Source organism: Streptopelia decaocto, assembly GCF_964273445.1.
Source record: "Streptopelia decaocto genome assembly, chromosome: 6".
Lineage (NCBI taxonomy): Eukaryota > Metazoa > Chordata > Aves > Columbiformes > Columbidae > Streptopelia > Streptopelia decaocto.
In genome coordinates this window covers 48,770,024-48,792,898 of record NC_138660.1, presented here as the reverse complement: position 1 = coordinate 48,792,898, position 22,875 = coordinate 48,770,024, and the positions used below count along the sequence as shown (strand labels likewise).

Sequence of the window (22,875 nt, the reverse complement as noted above, 5' to 3'; positions counted from 1 at the left end):
CAAAAGCACTTTTAAATATAAGTTGAGTTTATTTTAGAGTGCATTTCTCCTTTATCACTTGTCTCTTATTTTTTACTGTTAAAAAGTAGTTTATGTGGAACTTGTTTATTCCTTAGAATCATGCAGAAAAGACAAGCAACAGTATAAATTGTATGTTTTGCTGTAAATTAGTAATATTCCTACCAGGCTTATGATCTAAAGCTTGCTGAAGTACTTTTGCTGCCTTTTCATACTGCTTCAGTTTCATTAAAAGCTCAGCCAAATCATAGCAAAGGAAATTCTGTTGACCGCTTCTCAATGCAGCTTCATAGTAACTGATTGCCTAAAAGGAAGAAACAAAAAAAATCTGCATGTTAAAGACAAATCTTAAAGACAACCACCTTACTACTCAGGTATTTAATGACATGCTATCTAGAGTCCTCTCCACTTTCTTCTCTTTTCTTGTAACCAAGTAATTTCTAATAAATACTATATTAAAAATGTTATTTAGTTGCAAGTTCAGGCTTCCAAAATGTAATGCCAAATTAAAGCTAGAGCCCACATTTTGATAAACATGCATTTACATAGCCTAACCCCATCATTACATTTTATCGTCGACAGGATCGCTACCAATTAAACTACATTGTCATTAGCTGCTGAAGTTGTATAATTCCAGTCCTGCTCTATTGTATACAAAGGAGAAATATTTTCCCAAAGTCTACCTGCAAAACCTGAAGACAAAATATGTTTAAAAATACCAACTAAGCATAACCTAATAAAAAGGAGTCTTCTCTCTTTGCATTTTTAAACATAAAAACTGAAAATCATATAAATTAAAATCTCAAATATTTACTCAAGAAAAAAAAATGCAATAATAGTTTATTGATCCAGAACATTGCTAAGTTTAAAAAACCCACTCCAAAATAACAAATAGTGTTGAAATAGAATGTTATGTCTTTAAGCCAAGGGAAAAATGAGAACTGAAATCATGTTGAAATGTTAAGTTTCCAAAATGAATTTGAAATATTTTTATTAACTTTTATTGTTTTAAAATAGAACATACTTAAACATGCTTGTGCAAGGGCCACAGAGTTGACTGACCAGATATTTTGAAGGGGATCTACAAACATAATTCCTGGATATTAATTCTGTTTAGCACTTTAAAGTGAAACGCTTCTTCTACCCAACCTGAAAACAAACTCAGGCAAAGCCTGATGTTGACAATAATGAACACAATACTTTCTTAGCCTAATACAGTATTTATAGAATACCTTCGAATAGTTATGCGTTTTTATTAGGGCTTTTCCAATTTTACTTGCTAAAGCCGGATCTTTCGGGTCTTTCTTCAAGGCCTGCTCATAGACTTCTATGGCTTCATCAGGCTTGAACAGTAAAAGATAAAAACACAGCAGTGCAGGATTAAGATAAAACATGTATGAAGAAAATAAAACCCAGTAAAACCTCCAGGAACGACTAAAAAGTACTACTGGTTAATAAACTACAATATTTCTGAGGGAAGAATGCTAACTATGAAATTGCAGGAAGCATAAAGCCTATGCAAATTTACATTTCCATGCTAAAACAGAATGTGGAGAGAACTTGGCAAACAAGTAAGTTTGAATCAACCTGTTTCTTTTTCCACTGAAATTTCTCTACTAATATTTTCACTATTTAACAAACTTATTACTGTCTTGGATGACCATCCAGTTCTCTCCTGTAGCCATATTATAGCCGATCTAAACAAATTCCCTTTTACTTTATAATTCTTGATTAAGGAGAAAACTACACACCAACATTAATAAGTAAGCAACATTCATCACCTACAGATCCCCAAACAAGTAATCTAACCTATTAGTTACGCATCCTAACCCAAACTCTCCTTTCAAAATATTAATTTAAATATATATCATTTAAATTCCTATGTCCACCTGACTACATTGTCTTCTACAAACACTGAATAACATTTCCATTTCATTAAAAAAAGCAAAGCACATTAAAAAAATGTATAGGAACTCAATAATTTATTTTTTTTAAAAAAGACTTAGAACATGAGAACTGCTACCTAGAATTATTCTAAGCTTTAGAATCTTTCTGAACATCTCCAACTTCTTTCTGAATTTAATTTAGCTCTCACTTTAGATTTTTGTTAGTCCTACGGGTCAGTGTACTTCTCTCCTTCTCTTCCATCCAATCAGTTATTAGAATACATAAATTTTCTTTGAACTAAGAATAGTCACGTTGTAGCCAGCAAGGAGGGAGGCGTGTGTGTGTGGGTGTGTCTGTGTGTTGTTACATCCTAAAGTAAGAGTCAGCATGCTACATTGTCTCAACTTGCCAAAGTCAACAAATGACTCAATCATTCCATTCACCTCTAGCAAGCACTTACCTCTTGAATATTCATGTATGCATCCCCAAGAAGAAGAAAAGTATGAGCACTTGGCAGTTTTTCTACTAGGTCTCTGGAAAGAGAAGACAGACCTTTGCTCAATCTTTAACATGTCAATACTGGTTATCTAAACAACAACAAATGGGGCAAAAATAAAACAAAAAAAAAAATCTGAAATATCTTTCCAAAACAGGACTTATAACTTCTGTTTCAAATGTCACAACACTTACTCAAATGAATTCATCATGTCACTAAATACTTCTGATGTATTGTATTAGATAGGGAAAAATGTGCTCACCATGCTACCATTAAAAATCTATAAAAATACACCACCCCCCACCCCACAAACTTTTACCTATAGCAGCCAGCATATAACTTCTTATCTTTCCTGTACTGAAGATAAATATCTGCCATTTTTTCTTTAGCTTGTACAAAGTAAGGTTGTTCAGGTGTAATATGTCGAAGCATAGTCAAGGCTTGTTCAACATCTGCTTGAGAAATTGCCAGATCTGCATTTGCAATCATGACTCTTAGTTCCTCAGGAGTTCCAGAAAATTCATTAATGGCCTCTTGCAGTATTATAGCAGCTTCATGCTGCAAATAACAAAACCAACAGAACTGTCATTGAACAGTCAAATATAAAGACATCATAAGAAAATGAATTTCTGGGGGCATTACACAAGCCAACCAAAAAAAACACCAAAAACCCCAAACCATGCTATTCATTTCTTTTGCTAAAACTTTTAAAACGCTTTTTCCTCTTGATTTTGTAAATAAAATTTATGATATGCACTATCAGAAAAAGTTTTCGTAGAGAAAGCAACTTTTTGTTGCATATATACAAGGAGATACTCAAAATTCAACCGGACAATGCCTTCAGCACCTTGCTCTCACAGGTCCAGCTTTGAGCAGGATGACCTCCAGAGGTCGCCTCCAGCTAAACGATCACGTGGCTTCTCTTATATTCTTGTATGTATGTAGTGTCCTGCTGTTTATTAAAGATAGAGCTGATGGCAAGGATGCTGCTACACAAGGAAAAGGACACAATCCAAAAATATTTCTAATAGCATTCCAATAGCAAAATGGGAATCTACATGTCAACAAATGAACACCAACAGTATCTCCTCCTCAAAACTAAAAGGTGTTTTGTAGACTCCGAATGGATCACCTGCAAGTAGATTTTTTTCTCTGTACAATTTAAGGTACAAGCTGTCGAGTCAGATATTAACACCTCTGAAATTTTACCAAGCCAGTCCTCTTGGTAAAAGAGGTGATGATTTTCTATTCTGAACTAATGAGGATAGACACTTTCTGTGAAATTGTTTTCAGGTGTGTATTACATCTTAACAAGTTTGCCATCTTACCAGTTCTCCATTCAAACGATGAGCTTCTGCTAACTCCAGGAAGATAGACACACGGTCACCTGTATCAATTTCAATTTTTGTCCCTTTACTTTTTGAGGAAGCTGTAGGTTTTCTCATACCAGGCAAATTCTTCGCCATCTGTAAGGTCTTAATAGCTTCTGATAATTCTCCCATCTTCTTCTGGGTTTGGGCCTTAATTAAGTGATAAACAGGATGTTCTCTCACCTAAAAAAAATGTAATGAGATAAAGAGTTCTGAAATTCTATTTTACACATAATATTCAAACTTCCTGAAAGAAGATTGATTTTTTTTTTTTTTTTTTTTTAATATTGACCTTGGTTCCTTCTTTCCTCCAAATACATCCTGTTTCAATGTCCATAATTTACTTATGAAAATACTAGAATTTTCAAAGTGTATGCAAGCTAGTAATTAAGTAGGATTTTAATTAAAAAAGAAAAACTATGACATGAGATGAGACTTCGGGATAGAAAAACATTCATTACAGCATTATTTGAAACTAGACTGAATTTTAAAGGATTCTGAGTGTCCCCCACACTGCTGTATGCACACTTCATTAGCCTATTAATTAAAACAACTATACAATCATTATTTGGCACAAGTCCTGCCTGCCACTTCTCCACCTTCTTAAAATACACTTCACATGAAAAGGAAATGTCAATGGAATGGCAATGGACCTGTGTACAAGGTTGTGAGCACCTCAGTGTCTCCTTAACCAGGCAGTTAATCTTCAGCTTTCTTGCATCACTTGGAAGAGGAAGCAAGATGAGAGCACACTTTCAAGGAAATGGTAGTTTGTCACTTTTCAGCTAAGCTCTGTCAAGAGACCCAGCACAACTCAGACCTAATCAGTGCTCTGTAGAGAGTGTTCCCAACTCAGTGTTAATCATGAAGTTCTACCGATGTCAACAAATGAAAAATCCCATACTGCAAGGTATTAGCCCCAGGAAATAAAACTGGTGAGGACCACTGCAAAGCAGTGAAAGTTGTCTAGTACAGTGCTTAATTTACCAAATTTGCTCCTTAAGGGACAGAAAAGATGGAGAAAGATGTGACATTAATGGAAAAGTGCATAGAATATGGCTCGGTTTTTAACACTTAGACCACTTAAAGCAGCACGAATTACCAAGAGGTAACTACAAACCCCTTCTGATGCCCTCATACATCTGTGTCTATCTTCATTAGCAACTGTACATCTGTGCAAGAAGTCCACAAACAACACTGGATCACTCCTCAAGTCCTTCTATGTTGGCTTTTAAAGATTTGCAAGGTTAGTGTGGAACTACAAGTTCTATTTATAACATGTTTTTAATATTTATGTAAGGATTTGAGAAAAAGCTAACATTTCTTTTGTATTTCAAAGCAATTTCAGCATGTTGTAATAAGGTGTTAGTTTTGTTCTTATGGTCATTCCTTTGATAAATATTCAAACACTATGTTTATATAAACTTTTAGATATCAAATTTGTAGTGGAAGAGTCATAAAAAGTTCCGTTTCAAAGTCAGTTTATACAAAAACATTCAAGTTCAGACAATTGAATAAATAAAATGGTTTCATCCTTTTGTCCCGCTCACCTCGAAATTGTAGCTCAGACAAAGTTCCAAGGACTGAGAACACAGTTTAGTATTGTTTTGAGCTAAATAGACCTGGGCCATCAGTAAGTGTGCATCTGCGTAAGAGGGGTTCCTTTCAAGACAGTAATGTAGATTACTATGGGCTGCTTCAATATCCCCTAGGAAGTTAAAACAGGGAAAGTTAAAAAAATAGTTGATATGAAATACAGAGGTTAAATATAGAGCTTTTACTAATTATTCACCAATTTTATAACTTGTGTTTTTTTTAAAATAAGCATTTAGTGAATAAACTTACACACAAAGTATTATATGGCTATTAAACAAAAGCAAAACCAGGTCAAAGGGAAGATATTTTCCCATTGTTCTATCTGTAAATCATTCAATAAGTGATCATTTTTGGAAGCAATAAATTCTAAAAATACCAAATGTATGTGTTTAATACATGCTCACACAAACTACAAAAAAGGCAGTGCAAATATTCTTCCATTAGCTGTAATGCAGTGTTCTGCAGAGAAAAAAAAATATTCATTATGATTTAAAAGTGTGAAATTATTTTTTTATATTAAAAAACTACAGAGGTGGATAGCTAACCATTCACAAAACTATTACCTGACAAGTACTTCACTTTTGCAATTAAAAAGATGGCTTGTTGAAGACCAGGCACAGTTTTTACCACAGTTTCAAGAACATAAGCACAGTGCTTGAGAAGTGGTGAAGGAGACTGCCCAGGTCTTGCAGGCTAGGAGGTAAAAAACAAAACCACAACACTTCAGTTAACAGGTTTTGGACTTAGATTTCATTTTAAGTCTGAGCTTCACTCAAAACTCAAATGAGCAACAGCAAAACATTGTTGGTTTTATTCAGCCCGAAAAACTGAAAGCTGTCATTGTGAGGAAATGTTAAAATGCATTTTAAATGTAAGGGGGCAACTTTTTGATATGAGCTAAAACACAAGACAGCCTCATAGATTTTAAGGATGATAAACCACTTCAGATCTGACATAAGCTGAAGAGTTGGTCCATAAGCATTTGGCAACATACTCCGATAATCCATGCCAACTCATCCGACGCAATGGTAACATGAACTAAATTTCAAGAGAGTTGAAGTAGGAATGAATGACCAGAAGGATGAGAAGAAAAGATTCTGGTGCTGTCCCTCCTACCCTCAGTTTCACCTCACAGAATGTATCCTTACTGCTAGCAACAAACTGAAAATAGCAGCTGAGAAAAAGCTACTTACATGTAAACTGCTAGTACAATGTGCCACACTTCAGTAGCTCACTATCAGAAACACTGGTCACTTCCCTTTATTATTTTAACTAGTTGCTAACTGTTATATATATAAAAAAAAAGGCAACCTAGAGATCCTTTTGTTCAAAGCTAACATTTCCATAGGACCTATGCCCTGGGGAAGCAGCAATCCTCCACTCCCAAACTGGCAGCCTCCACCACCTGGCAGAACTCCTCACCTTCTACTGCCACAAACTCCTTTTTGCAATAAAGAGATAACGACAGTTTAGGAAAAGCCTGTCTTCTCTGTTACAAATGTTTCTATAGACAATAGTTCAGGAAAAACAGTTTTCATTCCAAATTAAAAACCATCATTGCCACTAAGTACTTCTGGAGTACACCCCAGGGAAACCTTCAGACAAGATGCTATGTCGTAGAATGACACTTGTTATTTATCTCCATCTGTGACATGCAATTGTCACTGCTTCTGATGTTTTAGACTTCTAAACATTACCATTTCATTACAGATGGTAGGACAGATTATAACAATGGAAAACTACATGTTTGCCTGTTACATTTTAAAACTGTACAAATATTTATGGGAATGTTCTGTAATTAGACTAGAAATCTGCTAATGACAGGATAACAAAAGTCATCTCCCAGCTGTTTCAGAAAGATGGTTTATTTAAGGACGACACTAAAGAAACTTTAAATGTGTTTCTTCTACTTTAGAGATGTCAGGTGCCCATTCAATTTATTAAGTTCTACATGCCTTTGTTGCCAAAAGTAGCACAAGAAAATTCAGTCACAGAAAATGACCCATCTAAATATGTGAGATTTACTTTGGAATTAGTTATAAAATTTTTTAAAAGTAGATTTTTACCAACACACAAAAGAAACTGAAACAAAAAAAGAATATATGTGTATTGAAAAGATATCCTGAGCTGATAAAAATATTTCAAGAATAGGACCATCAGTGTGAACATCCTAGTTTCATATCAAGATAGCTCTATTCACTGTATGGTTACAGTCTTCCTGATCAAAAGAGATGCTAAAAAGAGTATAAATACACACAAGTGCACTAAGCAAATACCCCAAGTTTCCTCAGGTTTTATTATTGCAACTTTCTCACTTCACAAAAAAAATATTTTCATAGCATTTTGACTAAATAGTGGTATGATGTTTTAAAACATGCTTTACTTCAAATAAATTCACATTTTAAGATGGAAAATTCGCTCAATTTTTGCTTCATGATTAACTGATCCCAGAATTAAAACCAACAATATTTTCCATTTTCAGACAGACATGATATACAGCTGCTTACCTGTGCTGGGCAAAAAACAAGATATTCACTAATGATTTCTAGCAAGAAATCAGGGTTTAGTTTTTCAAAATATTCCACACTAAGAGGAAAGCCATGCAAAGCTGAAAAGTGAGTATCCAGAACGTCATTCAATAAGGCAATAACTTCTTCTTGTCTCTTATGTTTTTTCATAGCTAGGACTGCACTCAAGAAAGACAATTCCTACAGAATTAAAAAGAAAAAAAGAAATAAAACATTCTCCATATTCCAGATACGTTCCTCTGTTACCAATACTACATAATTATTCACGTTAGCCATTTTTTCTTTATATTTAGGAATTATGTAAGACATTTAGCATGTTCACTGACAATGACATTGATGATTTTATCAATGGATTCCTTTAATTTGTGCAAGAAGCTCTAATTTTTTCTGAGCTCACAATCCTGAAAATAATTAATATTCCTCCCTTCCTAACATTTCAAACTTATTGTCAGAGATAAAGCACTGCAGGAAGGCAATGATGCTTTTGCTCTGCAAGCAAACAGCCTCATGTTACAAAGTTAAGCAAGACGTTAACTTAGATTGACAGGAGGAAAAACTGAAATTCAGATTTAATGGCGCTCCATTACGAATGCTCTGCTCAAGTGTCTGAAATACAGAACATGAAGCAGGCAGTGGACCAGAACTGAGATTGTAATCAAAGTACTTTAATAAAGAAAGATGTTTCCTACCCCAGATTTCCCAATGGATTGTTGAATTTCATTAAGAAACTCCAACTGCTGCTCTGCATCTTCTAATTTGCCTTGTATTAGCTGACAACGGATAATTCCTGTAACATATTTAAACATTTTAGTGCAGATTTGTCTTCCTGGTCAAGCACATGCTTTGGTTTCCAGAATTAATTTTTTCTCTCATTAGCCTCTTCATAGAGTGGTGGTATGGGAAGAAAGAATAGATCAAGACTTATGGCAATGCAGATTTTATGTACTTAGAAACACCTAGGATAGATGATACATGATACTCTAATATACGCAATGCTATAAAGCAGTTTCATGAGAAGATCTCATCCCTTATATTACAAAGTTTAAAACTAAATCTTAACTGGATCTAGACTAAGCACAAGCATCATAAAGTTTGGCTTCTGAATTCAGAACAAGATGCAAAATGAACAAACAAACAAACAAACATGCACACACCCAACTACACAGATAAATGACTCCCTCCCTCTAAATTTTTTGTACTGTTTAAAGTTTCAGATTACAAGGCAATGGCATAGTCACTGACAAAAAACACAGGGGAAAAATGTGTGAAGCACATACGCCATATTTACTCCCCATTTTCTTGACAGCAATTGGACTTTATCAAAGGCATTTTTTTTTGTTTCAAAGAATGCAATATATACATCAAAAGTCTCACGTGTTTTGACTTGATCATGTTTGTCAACCTAATTTAGACATGTATGTAGCCATGGACAGCTTGTTCTATCAACCACCCTTGAATTTTCTATTTTTGTAGTGCCTAAAAATTCTCTAGCTCTTAGGCACTACAGAAATAAAATAATAATAATTTAAAAATACAGCTACATCTCTATCCTTGCCGTTACTTTGAGAGTTCTAATTTAAAAGAGTAAAGTTTCGCTTTTCAAAAGGAAGACCAAAAAACATATCCAGTGAGGAGAAACTTGCTACAAGGAAGACAGTATAACATGAATGAGGAAGCACTATCCAATGCTCCTGCTCTAATACTTCTAGATTTTCCTAATAGCAGCAGTAGAAAAACTTGATCAAGAAAACATCATCTGTTTCAAGATCACTAAAAAAACAGACAAAAGTTAAAAAACTTACCAGTTAGAGCAGAAAAGCTTGTTTCATCAAGTGTAATAGCAGTCTCATACCATTTTAAAGCTTCTTTCACTTTTCCTTGTAAAATCATTTGGTAGCCAAGTTCAGTAGCAAATTCTGCATTGTCAGATGCCAAATCAGCTGCTCTTTCAATTAAGGTTTGTGTGTGTTGAAGGATGAGTTGGTTCCGGCCACACTAATGGGAAGAATAGTCATTGAAGTTTTTCTTATTTCTCAGATTCACTTGGAAAAACACACTGAAAATTGCTGTAGCAGTGGAGACAACAACATCTCATAAGACTAATACAATCTGTAAGTAATTCCATAAAAATGTGACATTCAAGTGTGTGGGATTCAAACAAATATACAATACCATACAATAAGTTGATAGTTGCTTTGAATACCTCCTTCGAATGATTCTGATAAATACAAAGATTAAAGAAACCCTCAGTTTCAAGGCTACGTGATTAACCTGGTCTGTAAAAACGTTTTTGAAATTAGATAGCTTAAGTATTGTAATTTATACTGAAAGCAAAACTTAAAAAATGTAGTTAGCAAAGGCTACCCAAGGTAATCTATTTCAATCATCTGCAATCTTATACTTTTTAGTAGACATTTAACATCTGTCTACCATAAAATAAAACAAAAATAGCATATATAGATAGTTGTATGCTGCTTAAGAAAAAAGCATACTCACTGTTCTAGCGAAAGCTAAAGCCATTTTATAGAAGAGCTGCGCATTGCGTGGTTCTAACCTCTCCAGTGCTTTAATGAGGTCTCCCAGTCTTGCTGAAGCCTTGGAGAAAAAGGAATAACATCGTAGGTAATAGAAAGAATTAATAGATTAGGACAATTGAAGTTTTCACTAAAAACTAGTCACATATTTTAATACGCAATGACAGCCTGCAAGTTAAAGTTAAAAGTTTTCAGAGCTAAGAGTCAGATTTATTTTGGAGTTCCTAGCAAAATGCTTTGGAACAGTAAAGTGACAATAAAATAGATTATGTGTCCTCTATACACGCTGTAAACAAAGTGAAAGACTTGAGCTGAATCTGATATAACAGAAGAGCCCATAAAGCACGACAGTCTGAGGAATCCAATGTGTCAATCTTCTTTGGCCTTCAGTGTAATACAAACACACATGCTCAAAATCAAAGCACTTACAGATGCTCAGATTTTTAACATCACAGCTTCTCAAATGACCTAAGGTATTTTATACACTTCTAGGCTTACAATAATAACACCCATGGGGTTTTCTTAATATGATTTTAGAAGCAGACACCTGAATCATGTTTAAAACTCATCAGCTTATTTAATTTTTTCCTAGATATGGGGCTTTGTCACATGTGACGTTTTACCCCAGAATCTTTTGTTTACACCCTACCATGTCCAGCAAGTTTCACTCCTGGACAGCTTTACTGAATTGGAGTCTGCAGTTGTTACAGTTTCTGCATATTTCCTATGATTGTGCAATAAGTAAGACTTAAATTTGACTAGAAATAAAATAATGACTAAAGAGTTCTTTGCAATAACTAAAAATGTGTTAACCTAACATATCTTTTCCTCTAGAACTTGAAAAAACACTGAAAAGACTTGACTTCTGCTAAGTCTCCACTGAAATTATACCAGCATTTCTACATAATGTGAAAGAGATATTTAAAAATATTTAATGATTTTTTGTTACAATTTAGTTGATTTATTTTAAAATTTCTTGAAAAATGGCACAGGCAACATATGTACAAAATACATGCATATGTCCCTGTGCAGAAAAGGATCTTGAGAGTAGAAGGAAAAGTTAGAGAATTCTTTGAGCTAAAAAAACCCCAGTAACTCTCAAAAAAAAAAGTGCACAGGTTATACAACCCAACATGGCAGACTAAGTGGCTATGACCCCCTTCCAAAAAATTATCACTACAAAACCTAATTATTTCCCTTATTTCAATTAATAAAATACTTAAATGAATGGAAGACTTATGATAACTAAATGCTGTTTTGATAAATTCATAAAACAATATGAGCTTGCTTTGATGATTCAAAGTAACATGATGCAATTAACTCTCCAGAGGAGACTTCTGTTTGTCTTGACTCCCGCTTTCTGGAACGATGGAGGAAAAAAATTATGTTTCCCTTGGCATCCAGAAAACACCCTGACAATAAGCTAGAGCAGCCATTTGAGTCAGAATAAGTGAATATGCATCCTCCTGCACAAGAGTGTGGCATGCGACCAAAGTATATGAGTTGAAGACATAAAGACAGTGCATATAGCATCTAGTCCCTACAAAGGCTCTGTTACGCTCAGTCTGCTAATAAAAAGACTCACCTCAGATATATTTCCTTCCCTGCACAGATAATGCAGAGCCTCCATTCTTATGGCTTCTAAATTGAAGGCATCTTTCTGCAATAGTCTAAAGCCAAACAAAAAGTGAAAGTAAAGAAACCAAAACAAAACCTTTGCTCAATCATCTGTTTTATACTAAGAGGGGAACAAAGTAACTTGTATCAGACAGTCACTTTAAGTTTTAGCTCTCAACTGAAAGCACAGCTTTGTTACTTCTTGCCTGTCTCCAAAAGGTACTCTTCCAGCCAAAATGGATTCACATGTTGATGTAGCATCCTCACAGAATTGCAAGGCTTGACTCTAATAAAACTTAGATTTAACTAACTCAAATTCATTTAAAAAAAGTGGAAACCTATCTACTTTTGTTTCAAAGTCTTCTTACAGTGTAAACACGGCAAGAATACAATTAGTGGTGTGCTACTTCATACTCAACCTGTGTGCCGTTTCAACTGCCTGCTCCCAGTCCTGCAGGGCTAGTTGTAGCTTCATTTTCTTTATGAAAGCAGGAATGAAGTTTGGAAAGTTTGCAATTATCTGGTTCACAGTTTCCAGAGCTCCTGAATAATTCTGTCGGACCTCAAAATACTGTGTCTGATGGAAGGAAAAGAAGTCACATCAAAAGCCTGTACACTCACATAGGTTCTTTCATAGAGAAATTAGGAAAAAGAGGTAGTGAGAGAAAAATATTTCTTTAAGTAATAGTTTTACCTCAGTGTCAACCACAACTAGAGACACTGCAACAATCAAACAGCATAAGATGGTTTGTAAAACCTGGTGTTCGGTGGGCACTCTATAACAATGGTAAATGCAGCATTTCCAAGCTACTAGTCGGTTACAAGCAAGAAAAACACATGTAGATGAAGAGAAAAATTGTCATATTAGATTTCAAATTACTTTGCATAAAGCATCTCACAATTTTAGGCTATTGAACACAACTTGCAGATTAAACATTTTTTTCAAGCCCTGAGGTGTGTACCATCTACCCACACTCAGTAAGTCACTGTTGTTGCCAGAATGAACAATTTTTTAATTGTAAAGCAATTTACAAAGTCGTCCAAATGCAAAACTGCTTCAGAAGTATCAGGTATCACAGTTTCATATGAATTTGAGTAGAAATCAACTTAGGGCTTAAATTTTCTATTTTGCTTTGATGCTTAAAATTTCCGTATCATATTCCAGGTAACTGTGTGCCTGACATTTTATTTCCTATTTTTGCAATAGGAATAGTGCAAACATAGTAGTTTCTGAGAGTTAATTTCTTAAGCCGCGGCCAGAGAGCTGTCTAAAATCTAATTGCAGTAACTACATTTGAGATGTACTGGTAATTGAGCTAACAGTCCACACACAGCCAAGCACACATGCCAAACCAAATGCCATTGTGCACGCTCTCCTGAACTTTAGCTTTCTTATTTGCATTGAACAATTATTCTCTGCATGTAGCTTTAGAATATTAAACAAACATTATATTAATGAGTAACAATGGCTGTGATACAAACAAGTAGCATACCCTGAAAAAAAAAAATGTGTCCAGAAAACAATTAATACCATTCCTTTAATGAAATATAATCAAGACAAACACTTGAAACGGACTAAAGACAATTAAAAAAGAGTGTTAACAATATTCACAGATGATCACACTACAGTGTTTAACTACTACCTTTTTTTTTTGCCATGGCACACAGCAATTCTGTAATGTGGTGTAATGTAGGTGGTCCCACACAAAAACAAAGAGATCACACATACTTGTAAACTTCCAGGTGATTTGAAACCTCATTTCTTACATACAAATACATGAATAAATACAGTTTTACTTGTGTACATAGTAAAATCATAACCTCAATATATATTTAGACAGACCGTATTTAATCTATATCAATCTTTTTTACACTGGGGTCTAACGGACCCTAAAGTATCATCTGGTAGCTAATTTTTTTCCAAGAAAAAAAAAAGAAAAAAAAAGCGTATCATTTTAACATACTTAAAAGAAATACACTAGTGCAGGAAGAACCGGCTACAGTTAGTTTAAAAAAAAAAAAAAGAAGGAAATTGTATTTAGTGATGCAATATCCCACTGCAGCAATGTTTAATACTATAGAAAAGCAATAATACAATAAGAATGCCCTGGAAATTCATAATTATGTATATAGTAACAGCCACAGTGTACCATCATGCAGCCCCTGCATGCCCCTTTGTTTTACTCTAGAAGGAAAGTGAGAAGTCTTACCTCAGCTATTTCTTAAAATTAACTACAAAGTATTTAAAATGGGCTGTCTACCACAGGAAACAGAAGTGACAGCATATTTATATTGTGCTGGTAATCAATTTATGTGATAAGCTTCATTTTTGCTAAAACCTAGTGTTTTTCTCTGAAGAAAAAGAATATGACTGAGCCATATTTCTAGGCCTTGGACAAGCTCACTTACAGACAACCATTCTCAGCATCTATCACTCTACAAGGCTAATATGACATTTAGGAAGTGTTCAAATCATGAAGTAAACATACTTTACCAAGCAGAGCAAAAATATCATTGCCTTCTTGCAGTGCTTCATCAAAGTATTTCACAGCTTTTTTAATGTGAGTTTCTTTCCCACAGGTGACATCAAGCCATGCTTTCAAAATCAAACCCTGTAAAGAAAATATAAATTGAAATTCTTCACTAACTAGGTAGTAAAAAATAATGTATACTAGATAGAGTGGTGAAGAGAAATAACTTAAAAATAAAGTAAGACTTAAAGTATCTATTTTTAACTAATTAAAATACATATTTCAAATTATACCCAGTCTACAGAATAACCTCAAATATTAGTAATTCATGCCAGCATTAAACAAATAATATATTTTCTTGCAGGATTAAAAAAAACCCAAAAAAACAGTGGACCAGGACGATTCTAACATGCTCAGCAGACAGAACAAAACCTCTCGGGATTGCATGAGATAGTAAGAATATTTTCTGCAAACATGTCTACAGAATAATTTCTTAAGATTTTGTTTAGATAAGACACAGAGAAACACATGGGGTGCTGAAACAGGAGAGAAGCTTTTTTTCTTCTACTGTCTGTTAAAAAGAAATACCTGTATGTGAAGGGAAAGATCTGAAGTTTCAACAGTATTTAAAAAAAAAAAGTACTTCTAACTTTTAATAGATGAAATCTGTCTTTTCATTGAAGTAACTATTGCTTATAATTAATGAATGTTATTTTTCTTATGTGTTCCAGACATATAATTATATACCTTAAGTAAATCAAATGTATTTTGAAGTGCTGGATTATTTAACCAAATTATAATTGGCATCAAAGCAAAAATTCAAACTATAAAATATCAATAGCTCTTTTGTAACATAAAATTAAAGAAGCGAGTCGTATTTAAGACTCAAAGGTTAGTAGAAGAGCCATATTTTGTAATGGCTAACAATCAGGGTCATGAATTCATACACATATCAGGGTTGAATTCATACACTCAAGTATTTAAAAAAAACAATGGGGGGTATTTTACTTCTATACAATGAGTACATAAAGTATCTTATCAAAATGAACTCTATACACTAAGCAAATCACACTCCATCAAGTTTAAGCACCCCAAACACCTCCCCAAAACATTGCTATATACAACACTTATATAGACTTCAAAATAAATTACATTTGGTAAAACCCTAGGCAAATTTTCTCTTTAACAGCTGCTGAAAATTATACTCCTTAATCCTCTGGGTATTTTTGAATCTTTGGATTCAAAACAGATTTCTCCCTCTAGTGCAAGAATCACACTTAGTTTTTTGGTAGGAATTATGATGCTCAGTATCAAGTAGCAAAATTGGCATAACTACATATTATTTCCATTGGTCAATGCAGACCTCTCATTTATTCAATGAAAATGAATACTGAGCAGACAAAAACAAATCATTATGTGAATTATACTCTGGCCTGTCAAACGAATTTATGAGATCAAGAAAGTATTGACACACAAAACAGTTAATGAAAACCTCTGAACAGTACTGGTGCAATAAGCCTAGCTTCACAGTATACGTGGTCCTATTAATATTTTACATAGGAAAAAAAGTTACCTCTTTGCTACCACCAGAAACTTTGATCATTCTATCAACATATTCACGGGCTTTGTCCTCACGACCAAGATGCCACAAAAATAAGCCAGCGAAGTACAGAGCCTGCTGTCCTGCTGTTTTACGTTGCTCCTTCAGTTTTGCATCCAACTCTAGAATAGCTTCTCGATCTGAAAGGGTTTTGTTCAGAGCTTTTGTTGATCACATCTCAAAATATTACACATGAGCAGCATGTAAGCCAAGGGCTTCCAAAGCAAACATTGTTTCATGTATTATACATTGAGAAACACACAGGCAATCTGGTAAAGAAATTAAAGACTTAAGAGAGTTCCCATCAACATGGTCATTTGTGCAATAATCCTGCAGTTTGTTAAACCTTAGATTTGTAGCTGAGATTACCGCCACATAAATGGAAACTGGACAATAACGTTCGCATTTATACCAGTGTCTGCCAAATAAGCAAAAAGTTAAGTGTAGAGCACCCTAAAATGCTGAATACAAGATGATTTAGCTCCAGTATCCCTGGAAAATGTGTGATGCATTTCTTAATACTAAAATTTATTTTCTTACATTCTCATTGTTATTGTCAGTTGCTCTCATCAGGTTAATCCCCTATAGAAATTTACTTTGGTGCGTGGGACTTACTGCCAAATATTTTCTTTCACCCTCCTTTATTTCTGGTCCTCTTTTAGGAGCCATTAAAAGCAAATGTTGGACTCTTACTCCCATGACTTCGTCAGAGTCTTGAAATGCATGATAATTTTGCTGCCCTACAGTATTAATCCTCAGGGACTCAATTAAGAATGATGTCACTAGTCAGAGCTGTTTCAAATCTTAACAAAACTGTCAGTAACAGTTATAAATCTGCGTAGCCAGGAAGATACCATGGCAATAGTTTAATGACAACTCAGTTTATCTGATAAACCAATTCTTAACCAATTCTTTTCTCCCTTTGTAAGAACAAGGTAACTTGAAAGATAGAAATGGTGTGGCTTTAATGACTTCTTAAATTGCACTTCTGCTCAAAAGTATCAATATCAGATAAGAGTGAACAACAATCACAAGAAGCACGATTCAGCTCATTTTTTTTTTTATCCCCCATAAAAGATTTTCCATCATGGTGGGCAAGTCCATTTTTTTAGTGTTTTATTTTAACACTCAGTCTTACTCTTCACAGTTCTGTGTTTTGGTATTTTTCTTTACAGTTGTAATAAGTGTCACTCAGTTCAGTCCTAGATACTATGTCAAATGCAAAGCTGGAGTATACCTTTTTAAATTAGGCAGAATTAGTCTATAGCTCTCAGATCTTCAAACACAGATGTTTAAAACATGAAGCAATATTGTTTTAACAAGCATACCTGGATTAGAGCTCTTTTTATGGGCATAAATCAGAGCCATTAATGTGCAAAGTGACACCTCCTGTTTGTTTTTAATAGACTCCAACTGTCGAATGCCATCTTGGATGTCCCCTAGTGAAGACAAGTGCAGAATAGGCTTTAACATTTTTCAAGACAGAGAACATCTGTATCAGATCTCAATACAACTTGAATTGTCCCATTTTTTCTTTTGTGTTTTTGATAACACTTCCTTTATAACTTCCTTCATTATTCACACATCCATTTTCACTTGTTTATGCATGTCTTTCAAACACCCACAAGAAAGAAAAAAATCATCTCAATGCAGAGAACTTGAAAAGAATTATGTGCTAGTTCTGTCAACCGCCATAAAGATGAAAATCATCTTCATTATTTGTCTTATACAGGGCACCAAGCAGGCCTTGTTGCTCCTGTTTCTTTACATAGCCAGGATTGTCTTATTTGTCTGAATCTTCTGAACATCAAAAGAAGAGGCACCATCTTGAAAAATAGGACCGTATAACTATAAAACAAAAAAGTCAGGCAGCTTGGGAACAGATACAACACCTCAAATGCTTTCAAATCCTTCCCAGCCCCTGCCTCAGTCCTCCCCCACTTTGGGTTACTTGCTAGTATTCTGTGACATCCTTGAAATACAGATTTAGCTAAATAAACTTCTCAAACCAATTTTATGTATACAAATATCCTCCCAATAGGCATCAGCTGCCAGCTCATTTGAGGCAGATGGATACAACAAAGTTAGACACAGCTGCATTAAAAGGAAGAGATATTAGCTGGAACAAGAAAATGTATCTTTGTGATACAATGCAATGGGCATTTGGGTAGGGCTCAAATTCCCTTCAAAAACCTCCTTATTTCTCACTTCATCATTATGCAGTCTATATCAGTTCCATTCACCTGGCCGGGGGGGGGGGTTACAGATCATGAAACAATAGTAATCTTCTCAACATGGAAAACGTTCGGACTCCATAACATCACTTTATTTCTGTATAGGAGACTAAGGACAATTTTGTGAGGCAGGGGAGCGCAGCGTTTCGGAGCGGGGCTCAGGGCCAGCTCCCACCACCGACCCCAGCCCCCGTTACCTGCCCTCAGGGCGCCGTAGGCCCGGTAGAACAGGAACACCGGATGGCTGCCCAGCCGCCTCAGCGCCTCCTCCGCCGCCGCCCGGAGGTGCTGGAAGAGGCCTTCTTGGCAGTAGTAGTTGAGCAGCGCCTGCGGGAGAGGCGGGCACCGCTCACTGCTGAGAACGCTTCACTCCGGGACGGCCGAAGGCAGCGCCGACCGTCTCGGATCGGCCCCGCCTGGCCGCTCGCCCTCCTCCCCCAGGCTCCACCACCCGCTCCTGCGGCTCGTCGCCCTCCCACACGCCGCCCCCAGGCCCCGCGCGGCCCCACACCCGCGGAGAGGCCCGGGGCGGGATGGCGCCCGGCAGCAGCGCCCACCTGTTGCCCCTCGGCGTCCATCGTTGCTACCCGGCGCCGCTGAGGAGCCTCCGGAAGGGCGGTGGAGAGCCCGGCAGCACGCTGCCATTGGCTGGCCAGCTGCAGCGCCCACAGCCATTGGCTTGGAGGAAAGGAGGCGGGAGAAACACGGGAAGAAAAACTTGTTGCAAACGCCGGAACGTGTATGGCGACCTATTGGGCTCCAAGGAGATGGGGGCGGGGCCACCCGGGCGCGAGGTCCCGAAACGTTGGTGCGAGGGGGCGGGGCTGGAACGCGCCTTGGCGGGCGGTGCTGGCTGGGGGGCGTGGCGCCCCCTGTCGGCGGGGCCTGGCGGTTTCGTTGGCCTTCCCTCGGGTGCGTCAGTGGCTGGGGGCTGGGTGCGAACCTCGAGAATTTGTTTTCTCGCTGTTTTTTGGCTGGATGTACGACTAAGTGGCCCACACTCCATGTGTTTCATTTTGTATCTCAATACTGAGCACTTCAGGTTACGTGAAGCTTGATTGTAGAAATTAAAGAGCAGTGGGGTAAAAGCAAATACATGAAGTCCTTCCTGCCTTTCTGCCTGCCTTCCTTCTCTTCCCTCCTTTCTTCCCTTCTTCCCTCCCTCCAGGTGAAAGCATTCTCAGTCATCATTTCTAGGCACCAGAAACAAGAAGCCATTGCCAAGTGACATTGCTCCAGAAGGGCTGTGTTGTTGGTCCCACATGAAAAGCACCAATAACACCATTTAGCACAAGAAGACAAACCCATCCCGCGCTGAACAAGCAGGTGAAGCTGACTCTGCCGGCCAAGAGCACTCAGAACTTTCCTGACAAACCCACCGCACGGGGCACTTTGCTGCATCCCTCCCATCCACGGGCGCTGAGAGGCAATGCAAAAGCTGATGTATTTTTTCCTTGTTGGCCAAGATATTCCTCAAAATTTCCTGTTATGTTTAAGTGATGCTTTACCTGTTCTGAAGTAACTTTTTGGCTTCTGTAACACTGCAAACCTAGAACAGATGTGAGAAACAAGTATTTTTGCATGGCCATGACCTGTGATCTAAGATGAGAACTATGCCACTGTCATTAATGTTAAAATTACTTCCTTGAAAAAACAAAGTTTAAAAAGCTGTGCATAGAATATTAAAAAATATTCTTCAATTTATTACCGTATTTTTGAAGCAGTCTATTATTCCTATCAGTTTGTGGGTAATTTACAGACTTTTTAAGGTTAACTTTTAAGAGCAGGCACAGACAAATTGCTTATAAACTGGTTTTATACTAAGTTCAGTATTCACCTCTGAGTGTTTTCATTGGAAGTTGTAGAGGAATGCATGTGAGCATATAAAATGAACATTTTCAGAAATTCGCTGAAGCAGTTGATCAGGAATAACCGACAGACCCACTCCCCAGCTGCATTTGCTTTTTTTCATATCAGTATCCACAAACGATAGCTTCTGGGAATGTGGTGGTTCCGAGAAAAATTGCTGAGGAAAAGTGCAATGGTTATTCACTCCAACGCCGATTCACCGTTTTCAGAAATACAAGATGTTCTGTAGCCTATTGGTGAAGAGTATGTAGCAAAAATAAACTGGTTCTCATAATCCAAGTTGGGGAATGTATCTAGTACCATTTTCAATCCTCTTTTTTTTTTTTCTTGTTAATCTCTTGAATGCTCCATTCTCGTTCCTGGGAACACTCTGAGCCTCCTGGGACACGCTCTGGACAGCTCTGGTGTCGGACAGTCGAGTGTCCCACTGCACGGACTCCGGGCAGTGCTACTGGTACTCACAGAATCGACATGTGCAGCGCCCGACGTGCACTGAAGTAGAAACTCCTCGTTGGTGACTAATGAGCAAGTCCCAAGGATTTGCTTACATGGAAGAACGGTACGGCTGGCTGTAAAGGTTTTCAGTATCCTCTCATTCTGTGGTTTTAAAAGCATACCTTTTTATATTCAAGACAGATAATAAAGACAAAAGGAACATACAATAAAAAATGTAATCTTTATTATTTTGGCGCATTAATAATGTTGTTTAGCATCAGTTAGGGTAATAGTAGCATTTTCCTGCATGCAGTTCACTAATACAGTATTAGTCAATAATTTTAATAAAAGTAATCTATATTTAATTTTCCTGTGTAAGAAACATAAAATGTCCTGATGTGTTGGATTATACAATTTTGCTACTTTCTCTTTGTGAAAAAATATTGTGGACCCAAGATAACATTAGTTCTAGTGCAGCATGAATAAAAAAAAACTATGTGAGTAAATATGAGAAAAAATTAAGGACTTTGTGAAACAAAGGTTGTATCTGAAAACTAATGATGCAGGCACTGCTTAGACATTCAATTTGAACTTTACACCGATTCCCAACTGCAAAAAACAAATGATGAACTTATTTCACAGAATGTATTGATATGTTTGCAAATATTGTAAAACATCAGAACATACAGCTATCCCTTGTTTTAGTTATCTTGTTCTCTGGAGTTCTTGTGTGAAAAGGTGCTATGGACAGAAAGTAATAAAATGGTGTGACATCAACCTGAAGATAAAATTCAGTTCTTGTTTTATGTACATAATGCTGAAAAATAAAATAAAATGACTTTTACAGTATTTATATTTGCTTATAAAATTCTAACATTATTTTCAACAGGTTTAGTAGTTTTCAACATGACTGTACAGTTTGGATATACACTATATGCTTCTCACTGAAAACTAAAAAATGTAAAATAAATAAGCTCCTAAATAGCTGCAAAATATTGCATAATGGTATGGTGGAATGAGGTCTTGTTGAGTAGTTTGTTTCATTTAGCTCTGATGTATGGCTTCCCATATTTAAGAATCCTGGACAGTCAAAGGAACAGAAGCATAGGCAATATAAACATGCACTGATAGCATCCAAACTATCTATAATGGTAGATAATAGGTAATTTTACCTGTTGAACACTTGCACACTACACTTATTGTGGTACATATTTGATGCAATAAATGTGCTTAGGTCATTATCTGTTTGCTCAAACATGCACCACAGGTTAAAAATTACTATTTACATAGCAGAGGGCTTTTCATTAACATGTACAACAACCACCTTACTGAGAGCTGAAGATGGCTAAACAATACTGCAGGATAAAGCAGAACAACTGGATCAAGGGCTCCTTCTGATCAATTTGGAGGGTTGAGGCAGATTCATTTAGTATTTGTATGCAGAAATGCACGTGACAAAGACAAAATCTATGACTCCAGAGCTAGAAGGAAGTTTGCACTTTCTGAAACTTAATGGTCTGTGCAAAAAATAAACTGTCTCTACCATTGCTGTGAGTTATAGGGGACTTTACAGGCATTTCAAGACTTGTTTGGGCATGATACAACATGAGTACAGTAATTAAGCACCTCAATATCTGTTATGCCTTTCCAGAAACACTGCGCTAAAAAAATCTGTTATTCTTTGTGACTTAATGTTATTTTCATGCATGATCTATAAGTGCAGCATGCCTTCATGCAAAACATTTCTGTGTGTATATTAGTTGGGTATTAGAACACAGGTCCCTTGTACCTGTAAAGACGTACTTCATCCCTGCCCCAACAGAAGCCCCATTTACAAAAATAGTCACATGTAATAAACAACATATGAATAAAAATAAGATGAACCCACTAACACAGGTTTTGTAAAAATATGATGTGTGTGGCAGTTGAAATGCAAACAGTGGATACAGTTACTGTATTGTTTTATGCTAAACACACAACGGCGTGGTTTGCACCCCTTTTCACTGGTCCCTACAGTCTGAGTAGCCATTTTGTCTCTCCTCTTCAGCAGTGTCAGCTGGTAGTGAGAACAGTAACCTCCTGTCAAGGTTGTTTCCCCATATCACAGTCACAGTCACTGACGAGGGGTCACTGTCTTTAAATAGGCACTGACCTTTAATGTACAGTATATTTGTAAAAATTGTCAGTTTGGCATAGACCTCCAGCAGGAGTCCTGTTGAC

The 22,875-nt window shown here is 36.4% G+C and overlaps 1 protein-coding gene across 1 annotated transcript in view; it reads right to left on the bottom strand.

Annotated features, from left to right (window-relative positions):
• Positions 1-19,023, bottom strand: part of TTC21B (tetratricopeptide repeat domain 21B) — a 35,653-nt gene extending 16,630 nt beyond the window's left edge. The window contains exons 1-18 of the mRNA XM_082055725.1: positions 18,909-19,023; positions 18,549-18,678; positions 17,446-17,556; positions 16,091-16,257; positions 14,536-14,658; positions 12,466-12,623; positions 12,015-12,099; positions 10,392-10,490; positions 9,698-9,890; positions 8,585-8,682; positions 7,875-8,075; positions 5,931-6,060; positions 5,322-5,479; positions 3,730-3,954; positions 2,721-2,959; positions 2,366-2,438; positions 1,251-1,361; positions 184-322 (exon numbers count right to left, since the gene is read on the bottom strand). Coding sequence (XP_081911851.1) covers positions 184-322; positions 1,251-1,361; positions 2,366-2,438; positions 2,721-2,959; positions 3,730-3,954; positions 5,322-5,479; positions 5,931-6,060; positions 7,875-8,075; positions 8,585-8,682; positions 9,698-9,890; positions 10,392-10,490; positions 12,015-12,099; positions 12,466-12,623; positions 14,536-14,658; positions 16,091-16,257; positions 17,446-17,556; positions 18,549-18,678; positions 18,909-18,929 — 2,461 coding nt within the window. The 5' untranslated portion in view covers positions 18,930-19,023. The remainder of the gene's footprint in view (positions 1-183; positions 323-1,250; positions 1,362-2,365; positions 2,439-2,720; positions 2,960-3,729; positions 3,955-5,321; positions 5,480-5,930; positions 6,061-7,874; positions 8,076-8,584; positions 8,683-9,697; positions 9,891-10,391; positions 10,491-12,014; positions 12,100-12,465; positions 12,624-14,535; positions 14,659-16,090; positions 16,258-17,445; positions 17,557-18,548; positions 18,679-18,908) is intronic.
• Positions 19,024-22,875: the final 3,852 nt, after the last annotated feature.